Here is a 24,929-nt window from a genome sequence, read left to right as displayed (position 1 = left end):
GTTCTCAGCCAGATGAATAACATGCTGCTGACAGTTTGTGTGTAGCTTGAGTGGTTGCTGAGATATTGTAAGTTGTTTACAAAGTACTACAAATGTAGTAGTTAACTGTGTTTACTCTGACTTATAAATTTTGGTTTAAGACTTAGAACCTAAACAGTACTACCTCTGTAAAAATAGTTTGTGCTGAAGAGTTTGCCATTTATACTTCTTTCATAATCCCTATGGTTCCAGAGATATGAACATTTGATCTGATGTTGTTAATCTTCTTTCCATTCATCACTGATGGTTTCAGTTCTGACCCCTCTGAACTGAGTCGTCTTATTACCAAGTTCGTGCCAGCCAAAAAAAAGCTCTTGAGCTAAGTCTTTACCCAGAATGCCCTTCTCCCTGTTACCCCAGATCTCGTTTGCCACGTAGATGTAAAGCCGCGTTTCAGCCAAGCTCTCAGCTAAGTGAAATCTTTTTGATATTTGTGTAAAAATTTTAGGTATCTTTGTATTTTATTAAGCGATTAGTATTTTTAGTGGTGTTTCTTCTGTCTAACCTTATTCTTTCCTCTCTATCCGTTGTTACCGTTGGTAAACTCTCAAGTACCATTGTTGGTACGGCCTTTCTTCCCTTACCCTTTTGGTATTTCTTCAATACCATAGTTGGTTTTGTTTCTCCTGTTTAACCTGTTAGCTTTAAACTTTATTCAGGTGTTTCCCTTTTCTTTTGCATATATCAGTGTATTGTTATATTTGTGATTTTTTAAACTGAGTTGATTTCATTGTAGCTGGATTATACAGTTGACCTGTGGTGTTTTTCTACCAAGATGTCGGATAAGAAGAGTACTTCAGGTTTTAAGCATTGCACTTCGTGTAAGGGCAAGTTACCTAGCAGTGATTCTCATGATGACTATGTATACTGTTTGGGAGTGGCACACCTTTCGGTGCAGCATCCGTGTGACATTTGTCAGAGTTTCAATCAATGCACTCTTAATGAGCACAAAAATAAACTCATTCTGAAAGGGTTACTCAAGTTTCCATTCTCAGAGGCCATTTCTGCAATGGAAGTCTCAACCCCTCCTTCTAAGGACAAAAAGAAATCCCACTCTGTTCCTTCTTCACCATTGGATGATCAGAGCAAGCCTGGGAAATCAAAGGTCCCTAAGTTATCGTCGGAGCATAAATCTGTCTCTTCGGCTCTGACCATCTCAAAACCTTTGATACAGATGCCTGTTTTGGCACTGGTCCTACCTTCGTCACTGATCCTAGACTTTACAACATGTATTTCGACTTTGGCACCTGCAGCCACTTCAGCTCAGGGCACACCTTCGACTACGCCATTAGTTTCCATTTTGGAACCGACCGTTTTGGCTCCGAGTGCCACTTCGGCCCCAAGCGTTGTACCGACCTCACTGGATTTGACCCCTTTATGTCCAGTCTCAAAACTAGAGACTTCAGTGCCAGGAGACTTTGCACCACGGACCCAATACTTCCCCTCCGTACATCCATTTCTGGGCCAAGCATATAGCCCATTCTTCGAACTCTCCATCTGGAGTATCCACTAGATCCACCAGGAGCCTTTTGGAACACGACATGGTGCATCTTGTAGACCAGCTGTTAGCCAGGAGGATCCCTCACTTTCTAAAGACCCATCCATCTGCAGGACTTGGGTTATCTTATCCATGAACTCCATCTTATACTCCTCCTTCAACCATCTCCATTCTGAAGCCTTCAGCTCCGACATCCTTCTTGGAACCCATCACCTTGGCGCCTACGGTGCATCTCACTAAAGCTCCGAGTTTGTCCCTGTTCCCTTTGAACCGGTCCTTCCTCAATCTGAGGATTGGGGGATGGGTGCATCGGCCCGAGGTATGGAGCTGCCCCTCTCCTCGGTTCCGTCCTCGGCGCCAATGGCTGTGTCCATGCTGATCCTGCTTGAGGCTCCATCCGAGGGGGCAGGTTCGTCAGAGTGGGATGTAACCCCAATCCCGAGGTTGTCTTTCTCTGTTCCGGGCTCCCTCCCATCCCTCTTTTGGCGGACCTGCCTTCCGTGTGATGGAGACGGCTCTTGCTTCTGGCAGTACTCCTTTGATGTCGGAACCCCAGTTTTCACCCCCTGAGGTACAGCTGCCACAGACCCCCCTAGGACACCAGGCAGAGAAGCTGCAGGACTCCCCTGTTCAGGGTACCCACTCTTCCGAGTCCTCCCCAGAGACCCCCACTGAGGAGCCCTCTCGAAAGAAGACATGCAAGAGGAAGCACGTGTACTCACCCGAGGAGTCCTTAATGGAAGACACGGATTACGGTGATGGTAAAGGGTCCCCATGGTCACCTCCTGATGATGTCTCCTTCGGAGACCTCCTAGAGATGTTAAAGCATAGAGGTGACTGGAAGCCCTCCAACCCTTCATCTGAGGAGTCCGTCTTCCTGCAGGCTTTTCGCACCCAGCCTTCTACCTCTTGGGTGACTCCGCCTGCCGACGAGCTCATCCAACTCATCGTGCAGCGTGAGTGGAAGAACCTTGATTCCATTGAGGCAATCCCTCGGAGATCAGACAAAATTCTTTCCCCTCCTGAGGAGAACCCGCATTGGTCCAAAGGGTTACCAGTTGATACCATGGTAGTGGAGGCGGCCACAAAAAAGGACTTGGCTGAGGAAAGTCCCACTGTCCACCCATCCAAAAGTGAGTCCCGGGCGGTGCACAGACTTGGGAAGCATGTTTTTGCATTAGGGACCTTTGCCATACGGTCCCTGAATTATTTGGCACAATTTACAAGGCTCCAGAGGGACTTGATCTCTGAACTCTCTGGGACACTCACAGGACAGTTGTCTGATGAGGTCAGGGACAGAGTGGCCTTACAGTTTGCAACCCTGGAATCAATATCCAACTCTTCCATGAAGTTGCTGTCAAACGTGACTGAAGGGGCGGCTAGAGCAGTGGGTTCAGGAATTGTTATAAGGTGTCATGCCTGGATGCACATTTGTGACCTCACGGATCTCTTCAAGTCTTCCTTTCTGACTGCTCCCATTGAAGCTTCATCCCTTTTTGGCTCCAAAGTGATGGACACACTAGCCAGGTGCGAGCAAGATGGAAAAATCCTGTCTGCCGTAGGCCTACAGTTTTTCAACATTCAACATACCTTCTTCAGGAATCAGAGGAGTGGGAAAATGTGGCATAAGAAATCTCAGGGCCCTTTCCATGCCACACGTGATGATGATACTCCCAGAGGCAGAGGGGGTAACAATTTGTGAAGACACCCCATCGAGGTAGAGGGGGGGTCCTCGTAATCAACACTCCTGGGACTCTGTTTCTGGACAGCTTTATCAGCGCTCCTGAGGGGTGGCCTGATTGCTTACCTCTGGAAGCAGTCGGGGTCGTTTCTCTCTGCACCAAGCTGCCTGGCAATCTATCACCACCGATCTTTAGGTGCAGAACATTATCACCAAAGGTTACACCATTCCCCTTTCTTGCCAGTCAAAATTTCCAAGAAAACTTCCCGACGTTCCACCCAGTCAAAGGAAAGAAGCATCTTCAGAGATTATAAAGCTGTCTCAAAAAAGTGTCATCCAACCAGTCCCACCAGACCAGCGCGGATCCTGATTTTACTCGAGATTCTTTTTGGTGCCAAAAAAGACAGGGGACTGTTGACCCATTTTGGATTGCAGCAGTATAAACAAGCCTGTCATCCAAATGAAATTCTGGATAGTCGCGCTTCAGTCCTTCCTTTCCTTTTTAAGAGAAGGTAATTGGATGTGCTCTATAGATCTCCGGGATGTGTATTACCACATCAAGATGGACAAACACTCCAGGGGTCTGCTTTGCTTCTGGCTAGGAGCCAGTCATTACCAATTCCATGCCCTGCCGTTCGGTCTCTCTACAGCCCCCAGAGTGTTCACGAAATGCATGGCAGTAGTAACAGCTCACTTAAGACTAAAAGGATGTCGGGTGTTTTCATATCTAGATGACTGGCTCCTTACCACTCCCTACCGAGCATTTTCTGGTAACAGCACTGCACTATACTCTCTCTTTCTGGCAAAATTGTTGGGAATAACGATACATTGGGAGAAATCAAACATTATCCCTACACAACAAATAAGAGTTCATTGGAGCAGTGTTCAGTACTCAGTCCTGTCTGGTATCATTCCCAATTCACAGACTCCATCGATTGAGGCTTCAACTCCAGGTGATATTATCTCAAACAACAGTCTCTGCAAGGGAAGTTCTTCAGGCCCTAGGTTCTATGGCTGTGTCAATTCCAGTAGTGCCCCTAGAAAAGCTACATATGCGGATTCTGCAATTGCTCCTTCTCTGTCAATGGTTCCCAAACTATCACCCACTTGATTACCAGATTCGAATAACCAACTCCTGCAGACAGGTCCTGCTTTGGTGGATGAGGCCAGACGTAAATCTTTGGACTCGCCCGTTTCAGCCTCCCTAGCCCACAGCCATTGTGAACACGGATGCTTCCCTGATTGGGTGGGGGGGGGGGCATTTCCAGGGAAAGACTGTCCAAGGCACATGTTCCATATCAGAGGCCCACCTGCATATCAATGTTCTGGAACTGAGAACCGTGCAGTTAGCGTTGCAGGCCTTCCATTCTGCTCTCCCTTACGGTACAATTGCAATTCAATCAGACAATATGTCAGTGGTCTGGTACATCAACAAGCAAGTAGGAACCAAGTCCTACCCCCTGTGTCGAGAAGCCATGAGAATTTGGCAGTGGGCAATAGCTTCCAACCACTTTCTGATAGCAACACATATCCCTGGGAGCTCCAACGTTATTGTGGACAGACTGAGCAGATGCATCCTCATGCCCCACGAGTGGCCTTACAACCCCAAGGTGGCGTCTGTAATCTTCAGCCACTGGGGCCAGCCTTGCTGCGATCTTTTCACTTTCCCATCAAACACCAAGTGCAGCAGCTATTTCGCCCTACTTCCCCCTGAGGGGGGAGTCACCGTGGGACACTGTGATCCACAATTGGCCCACGGGACTTCTCTGCGCTTATCCTCCCATCCCTCTGATCCCACAGTTTCTAAAGAAAGCTCTTCAGTTGAGGTGCAAGGTGATCCTCATAGCCCCATTCTGGCCTCGAGAAGTTTGGTCCCCCTTCCTTCGGCCTCACCTAGTATACCCTCCGTGGATTCTGGACCCTCTACCAGATCTGATTACTCACCCCAAGGGTTGACTCACCTAAATCTGTCCTGTCTCAAGCTGACAGCTTGGCTTCTCCACTTCTGTTAGTCACCAGGCAAGCTAGTCTCTCCTCGCCTGTTTGAGACATTATTCTGGCCTCTCACAAACCATCCACCAGTAGACTATATCAGAGTAATTGGAAAAGGTTCTTCATCTGGTCCAAGGATAACATGCTAGACCCATATTTTCCTCCAGTTATTGCAGTGCTTCGATACTTGGCTAAATTTTTTGATAATGGAGCCTCTGCTCCAATTTCCACAATGGTATAGATGGCACCCCTCTTATCTCTTTACACCTTTGCAAGGCTTTCTTCAAGTCGTTCTCTCATCTTACGCCTCCTGTCAGACAACCCATGGAACCTCACTCTAGTCCTTCAGTCTTTGACTCAAAAACCTTTTGAGCCTACTGCTAAGAGTGACCTAAAGTTTTTGTCTTTGAAATCTTTGTTCCTGGTAGCCATTACCTCTGCCAGAAGAGTTTCAGAGCTGCAGGCATTGTGTATCAAGAGGCGCTATCTGGTCTTTCATAAAGACAGAGTGTCACTTCGGATGAACCCATCCTTTCTTCCCAAAAGTTGTTTCTGAATTCTCCATTAAGCAGACCATTGATCTATCGGTGTTTTTTCCAAATTTTGCCAATAGAGGAGAATATTGCCTTCACTCCTTAGACGTACATAGACCATTGAGATTTTACCTAGACAAGACCAAACCTATTCGTAAATCTGAATAACTTCTCATTTCTTTTTCTGGGCCCAAAATGGGAGAGGCTGTTTCCAAGGTTACATTATCAAGATGGCTAAGGGACTGCATACGTTTCATCTATTCCCTTCATAATGAACCCATGCCAAAAGTTAAAGCTCACTCTACTAGATCTATGGCAACAACTATAGCATTCCACTCCAGGGCTTCCATGGATGACATCTGCGCAGCAGCTACTTGGGCTAAGCCTCATACCTTTATCAATCATTACAAATTGGACCTGGTCTCCAGAGGGAAATCTACCTTCGACTCAATGGTACTCAGGAATGTTCTTCCATAAGGACCACCCATGGACGTCAAGGTAGCTTGGGATTCTGTCCCATCAGTGGTGAATGGAAAGAAGATTGGAAGAATGGAAAGAAACAACATCAGATAAAGAAGTTATGTCTTACCATAATGTTCCATCTGTGTTGTTCATCTTCTTTCATTCATCACTTCCCACCCTCCTTTCCCCTCCAAAGGCTCCTGGATGATGCTTTGGGTCTAAGTGGTGCCCTAGGGTACTTTGACAGAAGTGGCCTCATCTTTATTACCCTTTCTTAGCAAACTCGATCTAAGGTAACAGGGAGAAGGGCATTCTGGGTAGAGACTTAGCTTGAGAGGTTTTTTTTTGCTGGTGCGAGCTTGGTAATAGGCCAACTCAGTTCCGAGGGCTTGGAACCGAACCCATCAGTGATGAATAAAAGAAGATGAACAACACAGATGGAACTTTATGGGAAGACATAACTTCTTTTTTGAAATGTGTGGACATAAATTGATTCTGTCAGAAGGCTTACTTCTTAATAGTAATAGGACATTGCTTGAATCATATGCTCAAATATATGCAAACATATTTGTATGGATTTTAAAAATATACATTCAAAGTGAAAGGTCAAAACTGTTCTCACACCTCTTATAAACCAAATATTGCTGTTGTTCAAAAAGTTTGCTTTCTTATCAACTAAGAATTTATTAATAATTATGTTTCCTATTGCTTACACAAATGAATGTTTGATATCTTTTGATACTCAGAAAATGATAGAATTAAGAAGGGTGACCTAGTATATTGGAATCAATTTCTCTCAGTTAATAAAATAAGTTCTGCACTCTATTTGATCAGCAGATATAGTTTGCAACATTGCAATTAGCTGGACATCCAAACTTGTAAGGGCTTTGTACATACTAACTTGTACCCTCATTAGAGGGATACAATAAGAGTAACTTAAAAATCTTGGATTTTATCTCAGCAATTATTAATAGCTCACCCAAGAACACTTCATACATATCTGTTATTTATAAAATTCTCAGAAATGATTTTAACAAAACAAATGTTTCTTTTTGGAATTATTCAAATGAAGTTAATAGACAAGTTTTCTGAGAAAAAGATAAAAAACGTTTACAGTCAGTGAAGGAGTCCACATCTTCCCTGTTCTGGCGTGTATACACATGGAAAATTTTACATAGATGTTTTTTCACCCCCACATATACTAGCAATAATGTTCAAGAAAGATGAAATGAAATGCTGAAGATGTAGACACCCTGATGCTGACTGGATACATAAGGTTGTTAATTGCAAAATAATTTCCCCATTATGGTTTTGACTTTAAAAATATCTTTGTAAAGCTCTGTGGAATGACAACTGTATAATTTCTTACTCGTTTATCTATTTCAATGTTCCTGAAGTCATTTCTAAAAAACAAACATTTTTACAATGGTCTACCCTCTCTATAGTGAGGAAAAGTGTTACTAAAAATTGGAGATCACAATCTACTCCTGTCTTTAAAGCGGAGTTTATTCATTTTGTGAAATACATTTGTAAGAATGAGATTGCTATTATAAAAGCAAGGACTAACAACACAGCTCATCATTTAATTGCTTGGACAAAATTGTCTAATCTGTTAGATAAATATTATGTGTTCTTCTATGTATATAGCTTTTTTAGTTGTTACAGACATTGTATAAAATGTATTTGCTTTTTCTTGTTACTGTACTGTTATAAAATGAATAAAAACATTTTGGGAAAAAGAAAAGAAAAAAAGGCTTATGCTCTGCCCATTGGAAGTTACAGTGCAAACTTCCTGAGCTCCATTGGAGTGAATGAGTTAACATCGAAAACTGTTTCACTAGTTGCTCAGATTTGCTAGGAGAGTATCTGAATTACAAACCCGCATTTTCCAAAAAGACAGTGTTTCCTTGAGTCCCTGTTTTTGGCCCAAAATGATCTCAAAGTTCACAAGTCTGTTCATCTCACTGCCTTTTTTCCTGAGCCCAAAAACTAAGGAGAAAAAAATCTTCATACTATAGATGTCCACAGGCAGCCCAGATATTACATAGACAAAACTAGATCATTCAGGAAAATCAGCTGTTTGCCTGCTATCAAGGTAAGAGGAACGTATAACCAGTGTCAAAGCAGCCTATTTCTTGGTGGTTGTTTCATGCCATTTATTTTTGTTATTTTCACCATCATAAGCCACTTCCATGAATGGTTAGGGCCCATTACACTAGGTATTTGGCTTCTTCAGTGGATTTCTGGAAAGGGGGTGGTCTCTAGAAGTATTCCATAGGCAGCAGTTCTGTCCTGTTTATAGGTTATTACAAAGTGCTACAAACTGGATTTCATTTTTCCAGGTTTAGAACAGGCTTTGCTAGGATCATCCTTCTGGGCACCTGGGTTCTTAATTTTTTCCTCCTCCCTTGTTACATTTCCAGCTGTGGTAGTCTACCCATATACAGTACCTTAGGCTTCTACAACAGTCATCTTATGCTGAACATATTACAGCTTTCTAAAATAACTTGGCATAACAGTAGATGTTCTAATAGTTCACTGCTGCAGCAGCCACCCCTTCTGTCCAGCCCCCCTGTATTTTTTCTGTTTAGCTGTTTTGTCATGGTGTGGATGTGCATACTCTTTTGTATACAGTTTTATTTTTATTCAGAGCTTTTACTCTCTTTCTGGGGTAAGAAAGCTCTGAGCTTTTCCTGCTGTAACTGTCTTTTTATATGGATCTCATTGAGACCCAGACAAAGTGCATGGAGGCCCCTTTAGCTTTGAAAAGCTGGGTGGTAACAGTGGGATAGCACCCATGTAACGTAAGATACCACAACACTGATCTATTAGAACATCTACTGTTATGATATCAGATCACACGACTGTACTTTCTTCTACATTTGGAAGATTTGTTTATGAACCATGTAGGGCTCAGATATGTGTATAGTTCAAAATACAAGCATTTTGCATATGTTTACCATTCCTACATAACTCTCACTAGCAGTGAATATACTCATAATAGTGAAGTAGATGTTAATGGAATGCTGCTTACTGGAAAAAGAGATTGAACACGACATAATTGCTCGAGCTTTAGTGACCGAGTGAGAAACTGCTTATGTATTGTATGTAGTTTCTTCCTTATAGGAGCTATGTATTAAAGCTTGAAATATGTTATTTTTAAGCTTGCAGCCTAAAAGAGGAAGAGTTTCTTGTGCATGTTTCTTTGCATCTTGTTGATTGCTCTGTTTCTGAGGTGTAGTGACATCGTAGTGAAAATAATAGTGTTGTAAGCCCCCATCATGAGGGTGAATAGTGACTTGTCCCCCTAAAACTTTTTTTTTTTTTTTTTTTTTTTTTTTTTGGTGCTTTGTTGTGTGATGTGTTTGCTGATAAAATGTACAGGCTCAGGTACATATGTCTGTGTACTCAAGCTGTCTGTTAGCACTATCAGGGCTTGCTGAAGAAGTTTGATTTGAGCAGAATACTTCTATAACTCTATAGACTCATAGTGGATACATGGTTGTGTGGATGGAGGTCAGTGTGTGTGTGTGTGTGTGTGTGTGTGTGTGTGTGTGTTTGTGTGTCTGTATCTATATAAATATATGTATATGTGTGCATGTATGTATGTATATATATATATATATATATATATATATATATATATGTGTGTGTGTATGTATGTATATATATATATATATATATATATATATATATATATACATACATACACACACACACACACACACACACACACACACACATACACACCTTGTAATACATCCAGACTTTTATGTCTTATTCTTTTCATAACTCCCTAAGCTTTTCTGGTGGGAGTAGGTGTTTATGTCAGTACTTATTACAGATTCTGCCCCCTGTGGTTTACTTTGCATAATGATGATGCCAAGAAGAATAGAGTATAGAATGATCTTACATACCTTTTTAAAATTTTACAGATTCTGTAAAATTTGTGAGCTCAGTATTATCTATGAAGTAAAATGGGTAATGTTTTATTCTTTAATGAAGATTATAACAATGAAACATAGGTAGATGTGTACAGAAAAATGAATACATTAAAATTCGATCTACTGAATGTTGTCTACCAGTGAAATGATATTATAATCATACAAAGTCATCATCTTGATTTTCTTTACATATACAGCAACAGGAGTTGTGAATCCTGCCTTTACAATGCCTGATAACTCATTTGTACAATCTCAGTATCCTGCTGGTCCACAATATGGTAAGTTCTAGCAAGTTTTAAGAAAAGAAATATGTATCACACATTAATTAATTTATTAGATAGCTTTGATAACTTTCACTAGTTCCTCTAATGAATGAAATTATAGTAAAAAATGCCGTTTGACAAAGATGATAGTACTACTCATTTCAGAAACTACTTATTTCAGAAACATAAATGTAATGTTTACTGGTAAGAATACAAAACCCACACAGTGAACTGCATCAACCTGCTTTATTACTGAACCACACAAAAAATAAAATAAAAAGTACTTAGCGCTTTAACCCAAACATCAGGGCATCATCAACTTTTATTTGTTCTGCTTAAATATTTTAAGTTGCCCTTGTAGTGCTGTGTGGTGATACTTTTTTGTACTTTTTTTTTTTTTTCCCCCCATGTTTTAGCCAAAAAAAAAGTTATCTGTTTGCATTTCTTTAGTTTGTTCTGGGACCTGTGTCTTGTAGCTTCATTTGCAATTGTGGGGAAGTTGTGAATTAACACAAGATCTTATTGTTTATGCATTATACTGCACTTGAATCTCCATCTGTAGAATTACTTTTAAAAGTTAGCTGTTTGTATTTTGAACCCTGATTGGCACCTTATCCTTGTAGTTTCATCTGCATTTGTGGCTTACCTGTGAACTACTGCCAGATTTGAGGCTCATTTAGTCATTTCTCAATGCATTTTTCCATAAACAATGTTACTCTTAAATTTCTGCATAGTCTGGCGCCTTAGAATGTAGAGAATTGCAGTAATAGGTGTACTGTATATTCCACTCCAGGACTGGTGCTTCATTTCTTCTACAACAGTTTATATTCCAGTTTTGCTGAAATTCTTATAGTCTGCTTATTATTTACATGCTTACAATTGAATTCCAGTGCCTTTCTGTTCCCCTGTTTGTGTCTGCCCCACACCCTACTGAGACGTTAAGCTAAGTTTCTGAAATTCTAATCTACCTTAGGTAGAGCTCTAATGTTGGGTTTATTTGATTAAATCTTTCTCTAGCTAGCATGCTTCTTCCAGCTTGAATTTTTCCTAACCCTCCTTCCGTTTTTTGTTGTGGTTTTAAAAGGCTGTATCTCTGGCTTCCACCCATGTAGTACTCCCATAGTCCCCCTGTCCCATCTTTCACTGTTATTTTATTGTGTAAACTAAGTACTTTTCCCACCCAGTGTTTTCAATAGAGCCATAACGAGTGTTCATTCAGCAAACCAATATTACTGTTGAGTAAATCAAATTTACTACAAAGTGTCTTCTGTGCTCATTTTCCCAGAGCTTCCATCTGTTTGGCACCATCACCACACTCTGAGAGGGACCTGAATTAATCCTGCTTACAAGGGCTCTTTAGATCCCACTCTGGTAGATCTTTTGCATATCCACAAAATGAACAGCATCAGAGCTACCAGGACTTAAACTGTGCTTGCAACTTAAAAAGTACACGTTGGAGGGACAGGCATGTATCTCAGAGAATCCCCATTCTCTGGCATAGACTTCCTGTCCATGTGAAACAGAGCCATTCCTTAACCCTATTCAAGCACAGCCTGAACCAGTGGATTGGAAATTGAAAATTCCCCACAATCTGACACCTATGTCTCTGATGGACAGAGGTAGCTGTTAAGTCATGCCCTAACATACACTCACTTAGAATAGCCTAAAATGCACAGTAAGTCGAGGGATGCATTTCAGTTGCCTGGCTGGGTTTATGCTAGTCCCAGTAGTCATTAGCGTAGTGTACATCTATGAACCAATTAACCTATTTTATCAACTTTCAGCAGACTGTCATATTTCATAAGAACAAACCACAACCCCTCCCTTGCAGAAGGGGCTACATCCCTGATCCCCTGTTTGAGGGTTAGTGCTTTTCGATGGTAAGGATATAATCCCCTATTGTAGTGGCCCTTTGTGATCAAAGTTTATTTTGCTAAGTGGGCTTACAGCTCTGAATTCTAGAAGCATGTATTTCCTCCCCACTGTTGAGCATCCTCCCCAGCTTCTCTACTTGATCTGTGGGTTTACCAAACCCACCTTAGGTTCCCCAGGCTCAATGCAACCTACAGCTGAGGCTGGTGAGGAGATAAATGATGCTGATGCAGCATCACAGTGCAATTCAGAAGTGTGGTATAACTCCTACCTCCTTGCAGTAGCCACGGCAGTCATGCTGACACTGCCCTTGAGACGTGCATTCATGAATCTATGTGCAATCTCCCAACTAAGCAACACACCACTTATGCAGCAAGAAGCTTGCCAGGCTCATTCTCTTTTTATTGTAGTGAGCCTAGGCTGCCTCCCTCAACCCAGGGTGGAAGAGCCAACATCCGTGTCTCACTCTTGTCTTCCTCTTGCAGCCCCTCCAGCACCCATGCTGCTAATTGAACATTGGTCATTTGAAGCACAGTTAAGGACTTTATTCGTCTGAACCATAAGGTCACTTATAGAAACATTTTTTTTTGCTTTGTTGACTACTACAATGAGCGCAGCACAGACGTATAGCTTTTAAGAGAAAATTTAAGAGAATATTATTTCAAAGAAAGATAGGCCACAGTGGTGCAGCAGTTAGCATTGTCACCTCACAGCAAGAGGTTCTCTGATTCGATTCTTGACTGGAGCACCTTCTGTGTGGAGTCTGCATGTCCTCCCAGTGGTCGAGTGAATTTAAAGACTTGCAGGTAGGTGTGTGGGTATGCCTTCATTGAAGGCTGGATGCTCGGCTGGCAAATAGACACATTAAAAATTCACTGCCAGTCATTAGTGGACCAGAGTTCCTCTGTGGCGACCCTTAAGGGGGAAAGCCAATAGACAATTTATTATTTCAAAGAAAGGGTTAGGTGCCCTGAGGCACATTGTCTAAAAGATTGTAGGGTTATGTACATCAGGGAAGGAGACCAGAAATGCATAGATTATGGACAATTATCAGTGAACAGTAAGGATTATAGTGCAGCGACTTCAACACTCAAATTTATTTAAATTAATAATTCACAGTTCCCAAATCTTCTTCTATTCAGTGGCTTCATACTGTTGCAGAAGGACAGCATACTGCTCACTTCCTTTAGGTTCATAGGTTCATAGGTTCATAGGTTCATACTAGGCTATCTGCCCGAGAGCATTTATAAGCCTAGCCCATAGTTTTGTGGCTTACACCACCCCTTTAGTTTGGAGAAACTATGCCCATTATTTTACTGTGCCTCTGTCGAGCAGTGACACTGAGGTAACCCCTGGGGTGTATCTGCGGTCTCCCATCCATTGGTCAAGATTCCTCTTGAACAAGGCCAGCGAGGTGCTCTGCCTCACATAAACCGGGATTTTGTTCCATAGCATAGGGAGTCTTTGGGTGATGAATCTATCCCTCCAGCACGTCCTATTAATAACCGTGTCGAGGTTTAAGTCTCCCACCCTTGTGGCTCTGAGGGATCTAGATTTTTTGAGATGAAGCATGTTCATCAACTCTGGGTTTGACATGGCCTTGTATGTCAGGCATAGGTCACCTCTGAGCAAGCGGTAAGCAACTGAATATAGCTGGAGTTCTTTCAGTCGGGCAGCATAAGACAGATTTTTGAGACCCTTTATCCTTTTGGTGAGAAACTTTTGTGGCCTCTCCAGCTGCTGCAAGTGTCGGGTCAGATACATTCCGAATGGGGCATTGTACTCGATCATTGGTCTGATGAGTGATGAGTATAGGGAGAGTATGACTTCCCTTGATCTAGATGTGAATCCCTTCATGATAAGGTGGGCAATGTAGAAGGTCTTCCTAACTACTTTAGCAATATGAGTGTCGAATGAAAGGCTACTGTCACTTCCCAGGTCCCTGATAACTTCTTCTGTGATCAGGGGATTGCCACCTATATGGTAGCTAGGGGTAACCTTATTTTTCCCGAAGGGTATGACTATGCATTTCTTGGCATTTAACTTTAGGCCATGGCTCTGGCACCAGTTATCCGTTTCTGTGAGACCCTTCTGAAGGATATCTGTGTCGGATGTGTTTTCAACTACGGCGTCCAGTTTGCAGTCATCTGCAAACTTTGTCAGCCATAACCCTCCTGTGGTTGCTTGTACTTCAGAAAAGTAGATGCCAAACAAGAGTGGGCCCAGGGCTGAGCCCTGTGGGACACCACTTGTGACAGGCTTTGAGTCTGACATGGCGCCAGCAACTCTGACCCTGTGGGTTCTGTCACTCAGCCAGTTTGCAACCCATCTTGTAATGTATGGGTTTACATTTAAGTTGATGAGTTTTTCAATGATACCCGAGTGGGGTATTGTATCGAAGGCCTTCGCCAGGTCTAGGTAGGCTGTATGGACTGCCTTACCCTCGTCAATGGCCTTGGTGACTGTTTCGAAAAAGTCAACCAAGTTTAAAAGGCATGATCTGCCTTTGACAAAGCCAAACTGGGTTGGATCCAAGGTCTGCAAATTCCCTATGTCTTTATTTATGAGATCCATTATGATCCTCTCCATGGCTTTGCATATAAGGCTTGTCAAGCTAATGGGACGGTAATTTCCAGGGTCGGTGGAGGCACCGCCATTGTGGAGTGGGACCACAGTCGCTGTGCGCCACTCCCTGGGTACGTATCCGGAGGTGAGACTAAGATTAAACAGCTGTCCTAACTGTGGGTTTAATTCCTCGTTGAGTTCATGGAGCACACAGCCGGGGACACCATCAGGTCCCATGGATGCTGTGTTCTTTGCCTTGGACAGAGCAGTTCTCACCTGGGCGTTAGAGATGTTTGGGGGGCTACAATCATTTGGTATAGATATCTCTCCTTTAGGGGAGAAGTTTGCACTGAACCTGTCAGCCAGTATGTTGGCAATGTCTGTAGGATCAGTAATCTTCACATCATTTTGAACTAATTCTGAGCATATCTGGGAGTTTCCTCCTAGGTTTCTGACATAGCTAAAGAATGCCTTATGGTTGTCTTTAGAGTCCTTAGCTATTTTTTTCTCAAAATTAGCTTTGGATGTTTTTATGAGAGCTCTTAGCTTTTTACTTATAGTGATCAGCGGTGTTTTACCTTTTAAGGATTTTGCTCTATCTTGTAGTAGCTTTCTCCTTTTGTTGTAGAGTTTGTTTATGGCTGGGGTCCACCAGACTGGACGCTTGCCTTTGGTACAAAGAGTCTTTGTTTTGCTTGGGATTGCCTGATCCATGCAGCCCTGCAGGTGCTGGTAGAAGGCATTTGTAAGTGATTCAGCGGTTTGAGTAATGTTTACTGCCGGCTCAGGGGCCTTAAAGGAGACCACACTAGTCTTTAGAAGTGTGAAGTCGGCTTTCAAGAAGTTCTTTACTGTGGTCTTTTTCATTTCGGGTGGGGGCGGGATGAGGACCTCCAGCGAGATTAGTTTGTGATCTGATCTCACCAGTGAGGGGTATACTTCTGGCATTGAACATTGTGCTCCCATGTTCGTGATGATGAGATCAAGTATGTTTTCTCCTCTTGTGGGGATGGTGACTAGTTGTTCCATGGTATTTGAGTTTATGAATTCCAGGAACTTTTGGGCTAGGGTGTTTGGGCTTGAGTAGTGTTCCCAGTCTATATTAGGGTAGTTGACGTCACCTAGTATGATGGTGTTCGGAGATACATTTATCCCCTCCAGTGTTTTCAGGAAGGCCATATGAGGTTCCTGAGTTTGCGAGGGTGGCCTGTAACATGCTACAAATTGCAGAGCAGTCTTGCCTATGGTTAATTGCACCTGGATGGTTTCTGATGCATCGTGCGTTGCCACCAATCTTGAGGTGTGGGTGTCCTTGATGAATATGGATACCCCTCCTCCTTTCTTGGTATTGTCCGGGTTTTGGGGCCGGAAAGCATGATATGAGGTAAAACCTGATAGTGCTGGGGTGCTCTCAGGAGCTTTGAACCAGGTTTCTGTCACAGCACAGACATCGATGTTCTCCATACTGAGAAGGGCCTCGAGTGCGTGCATCTTGAGGTTGAGACTTCTGGCATTGAGCAGCATTACCCTTAGTTTTTTCTTTGTTGTGTTCTAGGGTGGTAGGTTTAGAATTTGAGCCTTGCCTAAAAAAGGCACTATGGGGGTGGCAAGAGCCTTTGCCAAAATCCGGAATCCCAGGGGTGACAAGTGCAAGCCGTCCCTTGCGAAGCAGCGTGGCTTGTCCAGCATGTCATCCCAGGCAGACAGACATTGGATCCCCTTTGAATGACACCAGAGTTTAAGCCAATTGTTAAAGCTGATCATCTTGTCTCTGTATTGTGGCATCATTCTTGGTGAAGGTAGGATACTGCTCAAGGTCAGGGTCATGCCTGCTTGGGCTACATAATCAGAGAGCTCCTCTATGTCCCTTTTCATGTAGTCCAAGGAGGTACGTCTCAGGTCATTAACACCAGCGTGGACAATGATTGAGTCGTACTTGTACCTGCTGTTGAGAGACCTGAGTGCATGCGTTATGTGGTGGATTCTAGCACCCGACAGGCAGCTTACTGTGACCTTCTCCTTACTCAGTCTGGTGAGCGGGACGTCAGTGTGTCTGACTATGGAGTCACCAATGACTAGTGTGTCTGGCATTGTGTTTGGCCTTAAGGGCTGTGACTGCTTGACACTCTGACTGTGTGGTCTATGTGTTGCAGGTGTTGTGTTCTGAGGTGGTAGTTGTTTGGGTGTCTGCTTTGGTGGCCTCTGCTGTTTTGGTAGATTTTTGATCAGAGCCTCCGAGTATGTCTTTGTGTGTTTATGTGTATGATTTGAGGTTGTGATGGTATTATGTGAGACTGGGTCTATAGTGTGTGTGGTTACCTTCTCCTCCTGTCTGGTCTTGCCAGTCCTATGTTGAGAGAGCTCAGCCTCCAGTTTGGCCGTATAGTTGCATCTCTCGCATGTATTTGTATTTTCTGGGAGGAGGAGAGGATTGTCTGTGTACATGAGGCAATTGTAACATTGCCTCAATATTCCCAGGTTCACCAGCTGAGCAGGAGAGGACATTAGCAACTGATCCCACGACATGCTAGAGGGAATAGACAGAAAAACTTAAAGAAAAGGTTTTGGGGGATGTGGGTGACTGAGAAACGGGGTTTGCTTTTTTGGGGTACTTTCTATAACAAGAGTGCTGTATCAAGGTGATAAGTACTGTAGGAGCAAGTGCTTGGCTATACAGATAGAGAATAGTCTACTTGGGAGTCAAGTAGAGATAATTTATAGCTGTAGGATACACTAAATAGAACAGTAGTATACTTTGAGGAAGGTAGTTTTAAGGGAAAATTTGAAGAGTGGACTTTAGGTAGCCCTAATAGTTTAAATCTGATTAACCGGCGCTGCCCTAGTGTGCAACGGTAGCAGCTCCGCGCTAAATCAGCTAAAGCGCTAACGCATGCTTTATAGCAGGGGCTGGAAAAACAGGAAATGACCCAAAATGGCCAACAAATTACTAGTTGCTGCTTCTAACCACTCCTCTGAGGACAAACAAGCAGCTCAGTACTCCCCACTCCCACTGGTGAGTAAAGAAACTACCTCTGGCCACACAAGAAAATGGAGGAACACAGAAACCAAATACAAAGCCCAGGGATCAGCAAAATCTGATCACTGGAACAACTAGCTAGGAAAGTTTAGGAAAGGAGAAGTATTTTTTGTTTTTTTTTTTTGCAAACAGACAGAAAAAATGCAGTAAATGCTTTGTTTTCGACTAAATTGCTATCAAAGGCTGGTACACTTGAGTGTATTAGCCTGTTTGTTACTTTTAAGCAATACTTTAGCCCACAAGTGCAATCAACAATTTAAGCTCACAAAAACAGGAAAATAAGGTAATAAAACAGTAATATAGGCACAAACAGTAGTCGAAAAGCTCAAAAGATCGAAAAATGCAAACTAAAAGTTTAAAAAATACTTATGATCAAGAAAGTTGCTTTTTCTGCTCTCTGCTGGCTTAGGAACTCTGCAGGGGACCACGAGGAGCTATGCCAAGTTCTCTAATGCCAGAAAAGCCCGCCAAAGCGTGCTTTATAGCAGGGGCTGGAAAAAACAGGAAATGACCCAAAATGGCCAACGAATTACTAGTTGCTGCTTCTAACCACTCCTCTGAGGACAAACAAGCAGCTCAGTACTCCCCACTCCCACTGGTGAGTAAAGAAACTACCTCTGGCCACACAAGAAAATGGAGGAACACAGAAACCAAATACAAAGCCCAGGGATCAGCAAAATCTGATCACTGGAACAACTAGCTGGGCCATATTCATTGATACATGTGTGTCCGCGTGTGTTTGTGTGTGTGTGTGCGTGTGCGTGTGTGTGTGTGTGTGTGTGTGTGTGTGTGTGTGTGTGCGTGCGTGCGTGCGTGCGTGCGTGCGTGTGTGTGTGTGTGTGTGTAATGTTCATCATTCCCATCGCTGAAGTAGCCCTTAGGCTATATGATTAGTTTCTCGCGTAGCAAAAAAGACCAGCTTCAAAAAGCTGTAGACCCCTTCTTCTGCCACACCTTTTTTCTCACTGCTGTTTGGCTAATCCCAAGGAGAGAGATCAGCAGTCATACTGAAACTTTTTTCAATATCTTCTTGCTGTCTGGAAAGTAAGTATCTTTCAGGCTTCCTGCTAAGAGCTTCATTTCTGGAAGATAAGTCCTTGTTGCGAACCCCTCCACCAGAAGTCATTGCACTTTTTAGACATTTTATTTATTTTTGACTAAAAGCAATATTTCCCCCTTAGGATACCTGATATTTTTTCACTTTATCAGAAGTTTCCTGTTAGAGACTGCTGTTTTAGCTTACAGTGTTTATTAAGGTATTTGGGGCTAATTTTGTGAAAAATTATATACTGCTTGTGCAATCTTTTAATTTTTTTGGGACAGAAACATTTATAGATTAAGAAGCAGGAACTTATGCTCCCTTCATGACAATGTACCTGCCATTTTGATTCTGTCAGTGTATGTGTGTGTATTTCAAAAATACTGTCAGGAAAATTCGGTTCTATTTTTAATTTTTATAACTGAAGGACTTTGGAAAGTATTATAAGTATGCTGCTTGTGAACACTCAATGACAGCTTACCTTCTGACTGACTCACTTCAGCTTGCTTTTGGTACTTCTTTCTAATTGCATCATGAATACTTACCGCAATCTGGTTGGCTCATCTCCCCCAGTACCTAGAAAGAAACATCACTTAACAAAGAGTCCTTTTCATTGTTGTGAACTCATTATATGACTCAGCCAGTAGTGGGTGAATCTGCAGTGGCCATTGCTTGTTCCACACATTACTCACTTACCTTTCATGGCTTCCTCTGTTGTAGTAATTTTGGCCAGCATGAATGGGGTGGTCAGCCATGTTTTCTTCGGCTGTCCAAGTGATTGATGCTAGCATGGGAGAATTATCTTCTATGAGTCTGGGAGACACTTTAAGAGATTCTTTGCTGAGTAACTAGGGCAAGAAAACATTAGTCTGGGCAGACTTCCCTCCTTCAACTCAGTCTACCTCTGCTGGAACTCCATTTAAGAAAAACAAAAAGTAAAAACATTGTTCTCCTGATGAAGCTATTGCTATAAACAAGATTATTTCCTTACCTTGTCTAGACAGGCAGTACAGGCAGTAAATCCTGGGATGCGGAAGTATTTACAGATAGGTATTTGCTGTAAAGTTATTCCTGAGGAAACAAGGTCTGATGACTCCAGTTTTGACAGAGATAGGGCTTCTTCTCCTGCAGATTTCCAAGACCAACTCTCAAATTGTGAGGAAAACTTTTAAATCTGATGTTGTTAATCTTCATTCATTCATCACTGATGGGATGTCGGTTCCGTCCTCGGAACTGAGTCAGCCTTGTACCAAGCTTGTGCCAGCCAAAAACTCTCGAGCTAAGCTTTTACCCATTATACCCTTCTCCCTGTTATCTCAGATCTCATTTGCCGCATAGCCTTAAAGCCGCGTTCAAGCCAGCTCTCAGCTAAGTCGAACATTTTTTGATATTTTATACAGTTTGTTAGGAGTTTTCTTGTAATTTTCTTGATTTTTGCTTATCTTTGTCTGTTGCTAACCTTTACCCTTCCTGTTGACTCCTTTTTTCTTAATTAACTTTTGGTAACCTTAGTACTGTTGGTGGTATGGCCTTTCTCCCTACCCTTGTGGTTGTTCTTATATACCATTGCTACTATTTCTTTCTCCTTTCTTTAAAAAAAAAAAACTGTATCTACACACACACATATATATATAATATATATATATATATATATATATATATATATATATATATATATATATATAAATCTCAGTTCTAGTCTCCTCTTGGTTGCGTGCGTCGAGATGTCTGCCTGAAGTGTAGTAGGAAAATGCCAAACAGTGATGCTTATGAGGACTGTGTCTATTGTGTGGGGGTGCACCATCTTTCAGTGCAACCTCCATGTTCTGTTTGTAAAGGATTTAGTACCCGGACTATGAATGAACGAAAAAGCATGCTGATTCTGAAGGGCCTCCTTAAGACACCCTTTTCAGGGGATCTTTCTGAGTCAGAGGGTTATCCCCTCCTAAGAAAGAAAAGACCACATTCTGTACCTTCTTCACCTTCTGCTGATTTGGACAAGCCACCTAAACAGAAAATGCCTAAACTGTCATCGGAGCCAAAGCCAGTCTTCACGACACCGACCTCGGTTCCGTCAACTGTCTTTATGTTGTCGGCGCCTGTTTCAGCACCAATAATGTCTACGGCACCATCTGTAACAAAATTACAAATTGGCTCACCCTCTTTGGTATCGAGTGCCACTGCACCGAGCTTGCTTTCGTTACCCATGACCACAGCCCCACTTTTGGCTGAGCCTTCAGTAATTACCTCCACACCCATTTCGGTATCGAGTACCATTTCGGCTACAGTACCCATGGCTGCAATAGATGCCCCATAACTCCCCGTCTACAAACTCGAGACAGCAGTGCCATTGGACACCACAGTATGAACCCGATACTCCCTGTCAGTGGACCCCTTTCTGGGACAGATACATGTCTGCAGTTCCGTCCACAGTGCCAGGAGTTCTGTCGGCACTGATCCTTCTTGAGGCTCCTCTCTTGGGAGAGGACTCGACGGAGCAGGGTATGACCCTGGTTCCGAGGTTACCGTTCTCAGTTCCGGGCTCTCATCCCTCTTCGGGCGGGCCTGTTTCCAGGCGATGGTAAGGGCTGTTGCTTCTGAAAGCAAACTACTGGCGTCGGAACCACAGACGGTTCCATCCCCTTTGCTGCAGCTGACACAAGCCACCGGTTTGGGACATCGGACACAAGAACAGCAGGAAACCCCACTGCAGGGTATTCTTTCTTCCGTGTCCTCCTCAGAAGTTCCCACTGAAGAGGTGCCATGGACGAAGTCGTGCAAGAGGAAGGAGTCTCTTTCAGAGGATACGGCTTATGATGAAGGGGAAGGGTCCCCACGGTCACCCTCTGAAGATGTCTCCTTTGGAGACATCCTTGAAATGTTGAAACAGAGGGGTGACTGAAGTCCAACAACCCTTCCTCTGAGGACTCTGTCTTCCTGCAGGCCTTTCGTGCCTGTCCATCTACCTCTTGGGTGACCCCGCCTGCAGACGAGCTAGTCCAGCTTGCAGACGAACTAGTCCAGCTTGTTGTGGAGTGCGTCTGGAAGAATCCTGACTTGGTTGAGCCAATCCCGTGGTGACCAGATAAAATCCTATGCCCCCTGAGGAGGGAGCACATTGGTCTAAAGATTTGCCAGTAGATGCTAGGGTGGTGGCGGTGGCCACCAAGAAAGAGTTCGCTGAAGAGAGCCAGATTGTTCAGCTGCCTAACAGGGAGTCCCGAGTGGTGGACAGATTAGGGAAGCGATTCTTTTGCTTCATCAACCTTTGCCATATAATCCTTGAACTATTTGGCACATTTTGCGAGACTCCAAAGAGACTTAATCTCTGAAATCTCTGGAACTCTATCAGGACAGGTGTCTGACGAGGTGAGCGACAAAGTTGCCTCGCAGCTCGCAACCCTAGAATCCATTTTGAACTCGTCCATGATGTTAATATCCCATGCAACCAAATGGGCAGCAAGAGCTGTGGGTTCAGGTGTAGTTATGAGACGTCATGCCTGGATGCGCCTTTGTGATTTTGCGGACCACTTTAAGTTTTCCTTCCTGAACGCTGCAGTTGAAGTGTCTTTCCTGTTCAGTCCAAATGTGACGGACACTCTAGCCAGGTGTGAGAAGGACGGTAAGACTCTGTCTGCTGTAGGTGTACACTTTTCCACCCCCCCCCCCCCCCAGCATTACTTCTCCAGGAATCAGAGGAGTGGAAAGTTGTGGCACAAGAAGTCTCAGGGTCGTTTTCGTGACACACGTGGCAAGTTCACCCCCAGGGGCAGAGGAGGGAACTCTTCTGGAAGACACCCCTACCGAGGCAGAGGGGGCCAGCGTAACCAGGGACCCAGAGATTCCTTTTCTGGACAGCCCTACCAGCGCTCCTGAAGAGTGGCCCAATTGCTTTCCTGTGGAAGCAGTTGGGGGACATTTCGCTCTGCACCACGCTGCCTGGAAATCGATAACCACAGACTATTGGGTGCAGAAGATAATATCCAGAGGCTATCACATCCCCTTCGATTCTTACCCAAAGCCACCAAGACAAATTCCTGATGTCCCACCCAGTCAAAGGGAAGAATCACAGTCACGCACATCCACATACATAAAAGTGAAGCAGCTCTAGAGATAGTAAAGCTGTGTCAAAAAAGAATTATGCAAGCAGTCCCACCAGACCAATGTAGATCAGGATTCTACTCAAGATTCTTTTTGGTGCCAAAAAAGACAGGGGACTGGAGACCCATTTTGGATCTCAGCAATTTAAACAAGTTTGTTACCCAAACAAAATTCCAGATAGTCATGGTTCATTCCATTCTCCCCTTTTTGGGAAAAGATGATTGGATGTGCTCCATGAACCTTCAGGATGCGTATTACCACATCAAAATGGACAAATGCTCCAGTAGGTTGCTTAGCTTCTGGCTAGGAGACAATCACTACCAATTCCGTGTTCTGCCTTTTGGACCGTCTACAGCCCCCATAATGTTCACCAAGTGCATGGCAGTTGTAACAGCTCACTTGAGACTGCAAGGATTCCGGGTGTTTCCATATTTAGACGATTGGCTCCTTACCGCCACCACCAAGCATCTACTGCTAACGGCCCTGAATTACACTCTTTCCCTGGCAACATTTTTGAGAATTTCAATAAAAGTGGGAAAAATCCAATCTGATGCCGACCCAGTCTGTAGAGTTCATAGGAGCAGTATTCAACACCGACTCCTGTCTAGTGTCTCTCCCGGACCACAGACTACAAAGATTGAGACTTCAACTCTGGGTGATACTCTGTTAAAGCAAAGTTTCAGCATGGGAGATCCTCCAACTTCAATGTTCCTTGGCAGCTTCTATACCAATGGTGCCTCTTGAAAAACTTCACGAGACTCCTTCAATGGCTTCTATTATCTCAGTGGTACCCAAATCATCACCCTCTGTCTTTTCAGATTCGGATAACCAGTCATTGCAAACAGGACCTTCTTTGGTGGATGAGGACAGAAACAGAGCTTTGGAGCCACCCCTTCCATCCTCTTCAGCCCAAAGTTACAGTGACCACGGATGCTTCCCTGATAGGGTGGGGGGGGCATTTTTAGGGAATAGCAGTCCAAGGCACGTGGTCCAAAATAGAGACCAATCTGCATATCAGTGTCCTAGAACTGAGGGCAGTGCTTTTAGCGTTACAAGCATTCCAGTCTGTCCTTCCTTCGGGGACAATTGCCATCCAGTCAGACAACACGTCCGTAGTCTGGTATATCAACAAACAAGGAGGAACCAAGTCCTACCCCTTATGTGGAGAGGCCATGAGAATTTGGCAATGGGTGATAGCTTCCAACCGCTTTTTGATAGCAACGCATATTCCCGGGAACTCCAACGTGATTGCAGACAAGCTGAGCAGATGTATTCTCCTGCCTCACGAGTGGTCCCTCAATCCGTTCATAGCGACGAAAATTTTCAACCGTTGGGACCAGCCTCGCTGTGACCTATTTCCCTTCCCGTCAGACTACAATTGCAGCAAATACTTTGCCTAATTCTCTCTTAGGGGGATTCCCCAAGGGACGCTCTTATCCACGATTGGCCCATGGGACTTCTATATGCTTTCCCTCCCATCCCTCTGATTCCCCAATTTTTGAAGAAAGCTCTTCAGTTGAAAAGCAAAGTGATCCTCATAGCCCCTTACTGGCCTCGATAAGTATGGTTCCCCTTTCACAGGCTTCACCCACTATGCCAACCGTGGATTCCTGATCCAAATCCAGATCTGATTTCTCAACCCCAAAGGTTGAGCCACCTGAACTTAACAAGTCTCAAGCTGACAGCTTGGTTTCTCCACTTCCGCTAATCACCAGGCAGAACAACCTTTCTTCCCCTGTGCATGACATTATTCTGGCTTCTCACAAACCAGCCACCAGGAAACTTTATATTGACAAATTGGAGAGATTTTCAATGTGGTCTAAGCAGAGGAATCTAGACCCATACTCAGCCCCAGTTACTGCAGAGCTAGATTACTTGTTAAATTTCTTTTAAGACAGTGCTG

At 43.6% G+C, this 24,929-nt stretch overlaps 1 protein-coding gene across 2 annotated transcripts in view; it reads left to right on the top strand.

Annotated features, from left to right (window-relative positions):
- Positions 1–24,929, top strand: part of LOC122800826 (phospholipid scramblase 2-like) — a 1,997,253-nt gene that overhangs the window by 740,741 nt on the left and 1,231,583 nt on the right. For both annotated transcript variants that reach the window (XM_044070115.1, XM_044070114.1), the window contains one exon: positions 10,347–10,427. In XM_044070115.1, coding sequence (XP_043926050.1) covers positions 10,347–10,427 — 81 coding nt within the window. The remainder of the gene's footprint in view (positions 1–10,346; positions 10,428–24,929) is intronic.

The sequence above is a fragment of the Protopterus annectens genome, chromosome 4.part1, assembly GCF_019279795.1.
Source record: "Protopterus annectens isolate FY-2018-M chromosome 4.part1, PAN1.0, whole genome shotgun sequence".
Taxonomy (NCBI): domain Eukaryota; kingdom Metazoa; phylum Chordata; order Ceratodontiformes; family Protopteridae; genus Protopterus; species Protopterus annectens.
This window is presented reverse-complemented; position numbering and strand designations above follow the sequence as displayed.